Genomic DNA, 12,343 nt, shown 5'->3' with positions numbered 1-12,343 from the left:
AGTTGCTTAGATTTTATGGCAATCGCGTTGAAAGAGAAGATGATGTTTTATTATTTTGTAAATTCTATATTTTGTATATATTTGTTTGTGTCTTATTTTCTTTTAGTACATATAAGGTCCCGTTATGTCTTATAGATATAGTAGATGATTTTGAGAATCTTGCTAGATTCAACTGGGTTAAAGCTATCCATGAATTTATGGCTCCACAATTATCTAAGATTGGGGACATATTTTCTTCAACTCGGACAATACATTCTAACACCAACCTCTCTTACCTAAACGGCGTTGCTGGTCTTTTGGCAGTAAGTTTAATGATCCGTGCCACTTGGCACGGAACGGTGCACCTCTTTTCTTTTTTCAATGATATATATATATATATATATATATATATATATATATATATATATATATAGTACTCTCATCTAAATTTATTCTAGTTAATAAAGAATTATAATTTATATCTGATATTTAATTACCATTTACATTTATTTAATTTAATTTTTTAAAATAAGGACTATAGTAGCACGTTTACTATTTTATAAAAGGGGATATAGAATCAAGTTTTATGAAAGAAGACTATACCAGGCCCACATTGGGCCTAATATGCTCTCATATCGGGCCCAACAGAGGCTGATTTTTTTTTTTTTCAATACTTGCTACAACACCTACAGAGCTTTAAATCATGAATTGCTAGCACCGTTGGAGTGCTTGAAATGTCAGAATCCCACTCGAACTGAAATGAGTCCAATCAAAGGTGTCTAGGTCCATCAGTGGGTTTTGACTAAAACCCACTGATGGCCCTCCCCTACTTGGATTTACCTGAAATCATTTTCTCTGTGAAGGTCTGAGTGGGGAGATGGTATATATATGATGTCAAACCTTATTTATACCCCCTGTATAAGAAAGTCTTGCTCTGTGCCACTTGGCACGGAACGATGCACTATATATATATATAATACTCTCATATGATCTGAATTATTCTAGTTAATAAAAAATTGCAATTTATATTTGATATTTGATTACCTTTTAAATTTATTTATTTATTTTTTTTTTAATAAGGACCATAGTAGCACGTTTACTATTTTATAGAAGGGAGATATAGAATCAAGTTTTTTGAAAGGAGACCATACCAGGTCCACGTTAGGCCTGATATGCTCTCATATCATACCCAACAGAAGCTGATTTTTTTTTTCAATACTTGCTACAACACCTATAGAGCTTTAAATCATAAATTGCTAGCATCGTTGGAGTGCTTGAAATGTCAGAACCTCACTCGAACTGAAATGGATCGAATCAGAGGTGTGTAGGTCCATCAGTGGGTTTTTACCAAACCCCACTTACTTGAAATCACTTTCCCTGTGAAGGTTTGAGTGGGGAGATGGTATATATGGTGTCAAACCTTATTTATACCCCTGGATAAGAAGATCTTGCTCCGTGCCACTTGGCACGAAACGGCACACCTCTTTTCTTTTTTCAATGATATATATATATATATATATATATATATATATATATATATATATATATATATATATATATATATATATATATATATTTGTACTCTCATATGATCTGAATTTATTCTAGTTAATAAAAAATTATAATTTATATCTGATTTTTGATTTCCTCATATTCTCGTTCAATAAGAAGGTTTAAGTGGGGAGGAGCTATAAATTTAAAACAATGCTTTTGTAGTTTGGAGAACAACAGCCACCATTTTATTTTTAAGTCAAATATGAGGTAGAGAGTAAAGGTATGTTACGATACTATTAGTCGTATCTGACTCCCCGTGATGTAGACTTAAACCCTATTGGAGCACCTTTTAAATTAATTTTATTTACTTTTTTTTAATAAGGTCCATGGTAGCACATTTAAAGTTTATGGAAGAGGGATATAGAATCAAGTTTTTTGAAAGGAGACCATACCAGGCTCACGTTGGGCATGATATGCTCTCATATCAGGCTCACGTTGGGCCTGATATTCTCTCATATCAGGCCCAATAGAGGCTGAATTTTTTTTCCTTTTGCAACCCTTGCTACCACATCTACAGAGCTGTAAAATCATGAATTGCTAGCATCGTTGGAGTGCTTGAAATGTCAAAATCTCACTCGAACTGAAATGGGTCCAATCAGAGGTGTCTAGGTCCATCAGTGAGTTTTGACCAAAACCCACTGATGACCCTCCCCTACTTAAATTTACCTGGAACCACATTCCTTGTGAAGGTATGAGGTGGGAGGAGCTATATATGGTGTTAAAACATATTTATACACACTGGGTTAGAAGTTCTTGCTCCGTGCCATTTGGCACGGAACGGTGCACCTCTTTTCTTTTTTAATGAACGAGAACCGCTGTCCAATTATATTTTTCAAGGATCACTACAATCCCTTTGTCCGAGTTTTAACTCATTTATATTTCAAACCATATTTACATGACTTTGAAATTACAAACCCCTTCTTGTTGAATTGAAATGTAGAGATATGCTAAACCTATTATGTTTCTGAATATTCACAATTGGTAGCGCATTTTTATTTTACAAAATGGATATATGGTGTGAATTATTAATTATGCCTTGCAGGTGATGGTTTACACTTCTCATACATACAATAACACTGTATCATAAAATAAATACTACATAAAAGGATACAACAATAACATTACTTTCCACGCCTGTTTTTCTTACAATTCTATGTATGTACTGCATACAAAACACATGAATCAACTCCTCCAATTTATAAGTCAAGACCCAGGGGCTGGCGGTATTCTACAGGTCATCCGATTATGACCCAGTTGTTTGCACCTGCTACATTTGATTTTTACCTTCCCAGTATGTTTCGACTCGATTCTTGCCTTCTTTTGCCTACCCGGCTGCACAAGGCTACGGGACATAGAATTATAATGTTGTACTATAATGTTGTTTACTCCCCTAGGCCAAAATTCCTTGCTTCGATAGGGATAAATACTATCCATGTATGTTGCATTCCAATTTTGTGAATGCAAATAATGTTCACAATATGAGAGTGTATCCATGTTCCGGTGAATGATAACGGCAATTGCATGTGAGCAAGACAATCCTGAAATTTGAAACTCCTCGCAGTTACAGTATTTTCTCTCCAAATCAATAATGTATGAAGCACTCCATGTCTCTACTTCCATTTCAGATTGAGAGTAGGGGTGGACTTTATATCGTCTAGCTTTCTCCCTCCTTGATTCCATTTCTTTGGTAGCATGTGGTGTCAACACAACATACCATTTCATGACTTCCTCCCTACGGTTAAAGAACCATTGAGCTACCTTTCTTCTGGTATTATCAATTAACTTGTTTATGGGAAGTTCACGTGTCTCCTTGAACAAAGCATTTAAACTCTCTACACAATTGGTGGTTAGCATTTTGTACCTTCTGCCACTAAAGTGTGCATTAACCCATCTTTTAGGGTCAATGTTCTGAAGCCACTTATGAGCATCTGGATGTTTTTCAAGCATGGACTGCATTATGAGAACATATTGGAGTGTTGTGTTTGCACGAGCTGCTGCCCAAAATAGGCCTAAACCTGACCTACTGCCAGTATTTGTTACCATATTGCAAGACATGTGGTAGCAACAGAAAGCATGATGTGTGGTAGGGTATACTTTCCTAACTGTTGATATAATGCCGCGATGTCTATCTGATACTATGCTCATTGACTTTGGATCAACATCAAAGAATCTCTTCGTATGATCCAAAAACCACTCCCATGCAGACCCACATTCAACTTCAGCAATTCCAAAGGCTACTAGGAGGGCATTGTCATTAGCATCAATTGTTGTAGCCATCAACAACACACCCGGATATTTACCTCTTAGGTGTGTGGCATCAATTCCAATTAATTTGCGAAGATAAGACCTGAATACTCTTCTATAAGCTTCAAAACCCCAAAAACATCGTTGGAACTGATTATCCTCATTCCTGTGTAGTGCCACATAGATTTCATGATCCCTAACTCTTAACTCACGTAGATATAATGGAAGATCTCTATATGCTTGGTCATAATCTCTAACGACTTTCTTCATTGCTTTCTTTCGAGCTATGTATGCTTTTCTGTATGATATGGTCACTCCAAACCTAGCTTTTATATCTGCTATAATCATACTTGGCTTGTATTGTTCATTAGCAAGAAATTGCTCTTCAACAAAAGAAGCTACAAAGGATGAAGAGCATGCTTGATGATCATCACTTTCCCTAATGGTGTCACATTGGTATTCCTTTATATATTTCGTAACAATGAACTCTACATCCCCCGGGCAAATACTCTCCATTTACACGGTTGATTGAAGTAGACGACTTTTACTTTATTTTTCCGAGTGTCGACTGGGTTATATCTCATATGTTTAACCATGTCATGTTTCACAAGAGCATTCTTGAACTCTTGTTGAGACGGAAAACTCTGTCCAACAAAAAATTCATGCTCATATGTTGCCTCTTCAATTGGCCTTTGGAGCAATCGAGAATTTAGAATATATGAATCATCAGCTATTGGGAACTTCTCCTCTAAGTCACTGTATTGCTCTGAAGATATTTCATATTGTTCAATCTACATATCATCAGCTAAGAATTCTTGTACATCTGTATTACATTGCAATTCCTCTCCAATTTGGTTATAGTACCCTTCCTCCTCCCTCCAAGTAGGCTCAAAGTAATCACCAAGTGTTGTACAAGGATTTAGAACATCTTCTTAAATACTAGCTTCTTCATTTAGATCAAATGTGAAATTACTGCTTGTGTTTCTATTTGTGTTAGACACACAACTATACTGCGAAGATGATGGAATATTTGTTCTGGATAATTCTCCTACATTAGCTCTATATCCAATGCTAGAATTTGTATCAAGCGTATTTCATATTTCAGAGAGAATTTCTTCAGTTAGATGATCGTCTCTGATAAATTAATTACAAACTAATTTAGTAAATTTGCAACTACATAATCAGGTGTTGTTGTTAATTTGTAATTTTGCTCAATACAAACTACTAGGAAGGGTTGAGCGAGGAAAACATCAATATTTTGTAAAACTTAAGTTTTAACCAAAGATTACGTTGGGCCTGATATCGATGATATCATACCCAACGTGGGTCTGATATCATCGATATCAGGCCCGTATTGAAGTAGACAATTCTTGTTTTAAACTTGGGCCACCACTGACAAAATGCGAGGCCTAAATAAAAAATGGTTAGCCCAACTTAACTAACAATCTCATAAACTAGCAATACTTAAATCGATTAAGTATTCGATTACATCATATTGCAGGAGTTGTTGAATATTTATTCCCCACACAACCAAAATAAACGATAATAAAGATTTTTTCCATCACCCATTGCAACAATATTGTAATTTTTTTTATCATCACTATCCTATTTTTCAGTAATAAATCTATAACATACATGACTAAATCTTTACATGTATTCTTCTACTAATTTCCCTCTTGCTAGAAGTTTGTCCTTCTCGGCTGACGTTCTTAACTGCAGTTGTCCTTTGGTCTCCTCTTGAAACTCTTACGGCAATATCGCAAAACCCTAACTCGTCTAATGCAATCCCGCCAACCAGCACGAGCAGGAATGACAAGTGCAAGAGGTTCATATTTCTTTTGTGTTTATAACACCACACAAAGGGATGAAGGGAGAGAGACGGTGAGAGGACGTGTATCCGAACCACAAAATAATGTTCAATTCTATTTGTGGCTTGGATGTTTGGATAATGGTGATTGAAAAAGGTGTTTGCCAGGTAGCCAGAGGGGTAATCTGAAAATTAAAATTTTAAATCTGCGTCTTTTGATATAACCCTAACTACCATATGTCTTTTGGTAAATACAATATCTAAGACACACCTTTTAATAATTTGTCAAAAAAAATAAACAAAAAAGAACTACGAATCGAATCAAGGGTCTCAATCATGCACAGACTATAGGAATGAGGATATATATATATATATATATAGAGAGAGAGAGAGAGAGAAATGTTAGTCTACGGACTTTTATTACGGAATGGTACGGACCACCCACCAAGTCATTTTTTTTTTCATACAATCTTTTTCTCTTCTCTGTTTTTCCTTCGTTCTCGCCGAACCGAAGCAGCTCACCGCGCCTCCTCGCGCGCCCGCCACCCGCCCGGCCGCTGGCCATCTGCTCACCGCCGGTGGCCTCCGGCCGCCTAGACCCACCCACACTATAACCCGAGGGGTGAACCCGTCGGGGATCGCAGCATGGATTCTGGCTGCTGCCGCCTACCCGCCGCCGAGCTGCTTCCGCTGTGTTGAATTCCTACACGGTCGGGCGGTGGGCATGGAGGAGTCGCAGAACCACCATCCGTGCACGTCCCACATCACGTCCACCGTCGACTATGACGAGGTAGAAGGCCTTGCTCGACTCGAGCCCCGACTCGTAAGTGGTGGCAGAGGTATCCTAGTGAAGGCTGATGGCGGAATCACTAGCAACGAAGGACCTCCTGCCCTACTTTTTCCTCAACAAATGGGCGTGGGGTTTCAAGGGTGAAATTTCATACTTTACGGTGACGGAGAGGAAAGCGCCACCGACTTGGTTGGCGGACCAAACAACTTGGGTGAACAGCTCCTTGCCGGAGGAAAGGACGGTGCGGTAGAAGCAAGTGATGGCGTCCTGGACGGTGACGAGGTGCAGTGACGAGGCGGCGAGCATGCAGCGAGAGAACGAGGAAGAAGAAGAAAATAGAAAGAGGAAATATTGTATTAAAAAAATAAAATAATATGACATGACAATTAGTCCGTAGCATAACAATTCTATATATATATATATATATATATATATATATTAAATAATTTAACAATAAAAATTTAAAAAATTATTGCATATCGTACAATCGTGTATATATTAGATTAATAATAATTAATCTTATTATATAATTGTTGAGCTTGGTTTTGAGCTCCATAAATTGTTTAATAAATGAGTTTAAACAAATGGGATTGGACGCATGGCTTTGGATCTTGGTCAAAAAGTTTTTGGATTATTACTTATTTTAAATTTATGAAACTATTATTAACTAGATCTATCTCTCCACATGTTTAGTGGACAAAATAGGCATTGCGAAACATCTATTTAAAATCAAAATTGGACTAATTAAAAAAGTATTGTTTTTTAAAAATTTAGCCTTCCACTCATCACTCTCACTCAATTGTTTTCTTATTAATATACAATAATTGTCCGATAAAAAAGAAAATTAAATAAATATATGAAATAATTGACCTTCTTCCACAATTGGTTTCCCTTCGCGGAGCAGCTTACCGCAAGTAGTCGGGTCACCTCCTTTCCGTTTATTTTTCTCGTTCCTCTCTGTTACTTTTACCGCCTACTCGACTCCCAAGTTCGCATCTTTTTCTCCACATACACCAAATTGAATCAGGAGCTGCGGCGACCAGCGAGCCGAGGACGTAACTGGCACCAACCCTAACCCTTTCCGCTGGAGCTCCGATCCGCCTGACGCCTCTACATTTCCTACCTCCCGGGCGGCGGTGCCGCGATGAGCTGAATGAACCATGGGCTGCTTCCTCACCAAAGAGGCTTCCGCTGCCCCCACCCCATCCTCCCTCGGCAGCCGCCGCCGTGGCCGAGATAAGGAGCGACCTTCCGGCGCCGTCGTCTCCGAACTACAGTCCCAGGCGGCACCTCCAGGGATCGACACCGTCGCCGTTGCTGAGGTCGACTCCCATGCTCGGAAGGAGGACGCCAAGCGGCCGGATGGAGATCGCCCGACGCGGCGTAGGCGACAGAGGCTTGATCCCAGGCTGAGCAACCCACCTGGTCATGTTCAGGGGGAACAGGTGGCCGCCGGGTGGCCCTCCTGGCTCTCAAATGTTGCTGGGGAGGCCATTAAGGGCTGGACGCCCCGCCGTGCTGACACCTTCGAGAAGATCGACAAGGCAATCTTTCGTTTTTCGCTCCCCCATGCTTTTGGTTCGGTGAGTTTGGCTGCTAAAAGTGGTGCCTTTTTCCTGTTTATTTAGATTGGCCAAGGAACCTACAGCAATGTTTACAAGGCGAGGGACATGCTGACCGGAAAAATCGTCGCTTTGAAGAAAGTTAGGTTTGACAATATGGAGCCGGAAAGTGTGAAATTCATGGCGAGAGAAATCCTTATTTTGAGGCAGTTGGATCATGTCAATGTGGTGAAACTGGAAGGTTTAGTGACTTCCAGGATGACTTGCAGTTTGTATTTAGTATTCGAGTATATGGAGCATGATCTTGCTGGTCTTGCTGCGAGTCCCACTATCAAGTTTACTGAAGCTCAGGTTACACTACCATGATAGCCATTTTATGCGTTTAATAAAAGCATGATTTTTATCATGATATCCATCTGATATTGATTTCTTCCAGGTTAAGTGTTATATGCGTCAGTTATTGTCAGGGTTGGAGCACTGTCATAATAATGGTGTGCTGCATCGGGATATTAAAGGTTCCAATCTCCTAATAGATAATGAAGGGTTGTTGAAGATTGCTGATTTTGGCTTGGCTACATTCTTCGATCCAAGCCGCAAGCATCCCATGACCAGCCGGGTAGTAACACTTTGGTATCGAGCACCGGAGCTTCTCTTGGGAGCCACTGACTATGGTGTGGGTATAGACCTCTGGAGTGCTGGCTGCATTTTGGCAGAGTTATTAGCTGGGAAACCTATCATGCCTGGGAGGACTGAGGTACCATGTGGGTTTAGTTCACTGAGGAAAGTGTTAGCTATTCCTCCTTTATATGTAAAGTAGCTGCTGTTCTCCATAGCATTACTGATACTAGAGGATAATAATGCAAGGATTCAAGTTAGGCAGGACAAATATATCGTTGTAGAATTTTACTTGTATCCAAACATGTAGAATTCATGCTCTTTTGTTGCCAGAAACACATGAATGATAGTGTAGATTGATAATACATTATTATGAACATGTAAAAAGGGATTAAAAAAAATTCAGAAGAGTATGAGGTACATTGATTTTCATCTCCTGAAGTAAGCTTTTAACATAATCTCCGAACCAAAGACTCGAATTGGCAACAGCTATGCCAGGAGTGACCATTTTTTTTTAATCCAAACATCAATTTCATGTTAGTTTTGAATTTTTGGACATCATTTTCAAGGTAAAAGGTGAGGTTTGTAAATATAGAAACTAACTTGAGGTGTGTCTGCGTAGAGGCTATACTATTATACAAGCTATAGGCTGTTTAAAATGTTTGCTGAGTATCATCAAGACCTTACTACACTATGCATATACTACTTGAATATACCAGTATTAAATTAAGATTTTTTGTTTTGTCTTAAACGTGTCTTTTATTATGGCTGGTGTGTTCTGAAATCTGAATGTTTCCATCTTTATTAGGTTGAGCAGCTGCACAAGATTTTCAAGCTTTGCGGATCCCCTTCCGAGGAGTATTGGAAGAAATCAAAGCTGCCACATACCACTATTTTTAAACCCCAACAACCATACAAACGCTTCATAAAGGAGACATTTAAAGACTTTCCACCATCTTCATTGCCACTGATTGAAACTCTTCTTGCAATTGATCCAATTGAACGTTTAACTGCAACAGCTGCTCTAAATAGTGAAGTAGGTGCCACATGATGTGAACTTGTTTACGCTCAATATAATGTTTTTGTTTTCTTTTTTCTGCTATGAAGAATATTGCAAATTGTACTAGCTGCATTAAAGAAGGGTCTCCTAACAACCATCTTCATATAACAACTATCTACTAATAATAATTATCTTCTAACATTTATTTTGTTATGATATGGTTCATTCTGGCCCAAGTAATGTATTTGAAACTTTTGCATTTTTGTTTTGTCTGTTAATATATATTTTTATACTGTAATCACTACCTGTTTTGATTTGTGCAGTTCTTTAACACTCCACCATACGCATGTGAACCATCAAGCCTCCCGAAGTATCCACCAAGCAAGGAGATGGATGCTAAACTGAGAGATGAAGAAGCAAGAAGGTATTCACAATCATTCCTACTGATTTCTTTTGTTTATTACCAATGGATCATGGAAAATGAATTCCTCCTGAAATCACCTTTTAAAATATAATTTCCACTATGGCTACTCTTTTTTGTTAAAAAAAATATGGTTTTTTTTAATGAAATATATGGTCTTGCATCTGCCGTTTAAGAAAATAATACTATATTCTGCATGCCTGCGTAGCTTTTGGAATATGTTGTTATCTTGGAACTGCTTTTCTATGGGTGGTCAAGGTACTGCAAAGACACCATAATGAAACTCAAGATAGGATGGAATGGTAAAACAAACGGCTTAAGTAACATGGTAGCTTCTTTTTAGAAATGTCTTTCCTTAAACTCTACTTCAAGCTCCCAACTCCACGGAGTCACACTGAAAACAACAATCGATATGGATAGTTGAGACATAAATGGACTCGAAGTCACTTAGGAAGCTGCAATTTTTATTCCACATATTCCATGTGTTTAATGATGCCAATTTTTGTAGGTTGAGAGCTGGTGGTGGGAAAGCCAATGTTAGTGGAACAAAGAAGATGCGCACACGAGAGCGAACTACAAGGGCAATTCCTGCCCCTGAAGCTAATGCGGAACTTCAAGTTAACATTGATGTAAGTGAAACAGTCTTTTAGTTTTTTAATCATTTGATTGCAAAATAATTTAACATTGGTTTGCCACTGTGAACTGTTGTCTTCCTACTTTTCATTTATAAGGAATAAGATTACATTCATTTCCTAATCAGAGCCTAATTTACACAACACCCTGCAGACGACACTAACATATTCTCCATGGTGTTTAAATCTTGATTGGCTAAAAGAATTATTGTAAACTGTAAATAGGTTCCCTTTGGTAGTTTAACCATATCAAAATATAATTTTAAGAGTATATATCAAAGAGTACAAGGAGGAAATAGAGAAGGCAATAAAAATGCAGTGCTAGATTCAGTTGAGTTTTCATGTACACATTGAATCAGTAAGAGCCAACTTTGCGAACTGAAATGTTCATACACATGTTATTGCACTGTGCATCTTTTACATTAACCTAAAGAGGGTGACAAATCCAAAGAGAAGATTTTTGTGGCTGATTCTTGCGGCTTGTTTTTCTTTTGTATTTTGTTTTTAACCTATGCAAGGAAACATGGGTGCTAGTGAATTTTTTCCATAGTTCACATGAGAGTCATTATGTGCGTGTTGTTTATTTTCTCAACACTAGTTTTTCTTTGTATCTAAATGACGGCATTTGTAATGGTCAGTAACCTTCCCAAATGGAGCTTACTATCAATGAACAGTTCAAGTAGAGCTATTTGTATGCCATTTGGATTTCTAGTTAAGATGTTAATTTACCCTCCTGTGTGACTGACAGAGACTGCGCCTGATTACTCATGCTAATGCAAAGAGTAAGAGCGAGAAGTTCCCACCACCTCACCAGGATGGAGCACTTGGTTATCCTTCTGAGTCATCTCATCCTATGGATCCTGCATTCGAACCGCTAGAGTCCTCGTTCAGCACAGTATTTCCCTATCAGAAAAGTGAATTGGCAATGTGGTCTGGCCCCTTGATTGATCCAGCTTCCACCGGTGGCCCAAGACGAAAGAAAAAATCTGCAGCGACTCAGATGCCTGCTAACTTAAAGCATCTTTCGAGTGCTAATGCTACCAACGAAACATAAAAACAGTCGAGAGTCGAGACCTTCACTCAAGTTAGATGAACAGCGGTCCATATGAACTGGATAGATCATCCATTGCTGCTGGTTAAAAACCCCTCTAAATTAAATTGGGAGTTAAAGCAGCTCCCTTCGTCCCCTTATTCGATTTCTTCTACATCTGTTGATTTTTTTGTATGGTTAGCCTTTCGATAGATGGCTGCAGAGAAATTATTCTTGTCATGTATATTGTTTTTGTTTTTTATGCGATTTGCTTGTTTATAACTGGATTCTGGCATTGGATTTGTTCAGTGAAATAAGTGTTCGGAATCCTGTTATTGCATCCATTTGTATATTACTCTTGCCCATGCCATTTAGATTTCTGTCTGATGTTGACAAATGCCACATTAAAAACCTGATTCATGTACTCAGCATAACTTAATGTGGTCTTAGCTTTTGAAGAATTGATATATATATTTTTCCAATATTCATATGATAATAACTCTGTCCATGATGATTGGTCATGGTCGATTTCAAGTCCGGATAAGAGGAGGGTTATGTTAGGTTGTCAGTCAGCGTCAAAATTATAGTAAATATTTAATAAATGAATCTATTAAATTATTGTGCTAATGTTAGGTTGTTCTTCGGAAAGAACGCGTTGTAAGGTCTGATTGTAATGTCTCGGTAAGGATCGCTATATCTCCAGAACTCA

General features: G+C 38.2%; 1 protein-coding gene across 1 annotated transcript; it reads left to right on the top strand.

The window, feature by feature from the left end:
* The first annotated feature begins 7,348 nt into the window (after positions 1-7,348).
* Positions 7,349-11,974, top strand: LOC121988660 (probable serine/threonine-protein kinase At1g54610). Its single transcript, XM_042542204.1, has 7 exons — positions 7,349-7,918; positions 8,003-8,287; positions 8,373-8,690; positions 9,360-9,587; positions 9,875-9,975; positions 10,481-10,601; positions 11,353-11,974. The coding sequence occupies exons 1-7, from the start codon at positions 7,535-7,537 to the stop codon at positions 11,656-11,658; spliced, it is 1,743 nt and encodes a 580-aa protein (XP_042398138.1). The 5' UTR covers positions 7,349-7,534; the 3' UTR covers positions 11,659-11,974.
* The last annotated feature ends 369 nt before the right edge of the window (positions 11,975-12,343 follow it).

The sequence above is a fragment of the Zingiber officinale genome, chromosome 6B (assembly GCF_018446385.1).
Source record: "Zingiber officinale cultivar Zhangliang chromosome 6B, Zo_v1.1, whole genome shotgun sequence".
NCBI lineage: Eukaryota > Viridiplantae > Streptophyta > Magnoliopsida > Zingiberales > Zingiberaceae > Zingiber > Zingiber officinale.
This window is presented reverse-complemented; position numbering and strand designations above follow the sequence as displayed.

What these genes read in the sequence shown, in the direction of transcription:
- LOC121988660 (XM_042542204.1), top strand. Translation starts at nt 7,535, where the DNA reads ATGGGCTGCTTCCTCACCAAAGAGGCTTCCGCTGCCCCCACCCCATCC. An exon ending in CAGCTGCTCTAAATAGTGAA is followed by an intron (nt 9,588 to 9,874) that starts GTAGGTGCCACA and finishes TGATTTGTGCAG; the next exon opens with TTCTTTAACACTCCACCATA. An exon ending in AACTTCAAGTTAACATTGAT is followed by an intron (nt 10,602 to 11,352) that starts GTAAGTGAAACA and finishes TGTGACTGACAG; the next exon opens with AGACTGCGCCTGATTACTCA.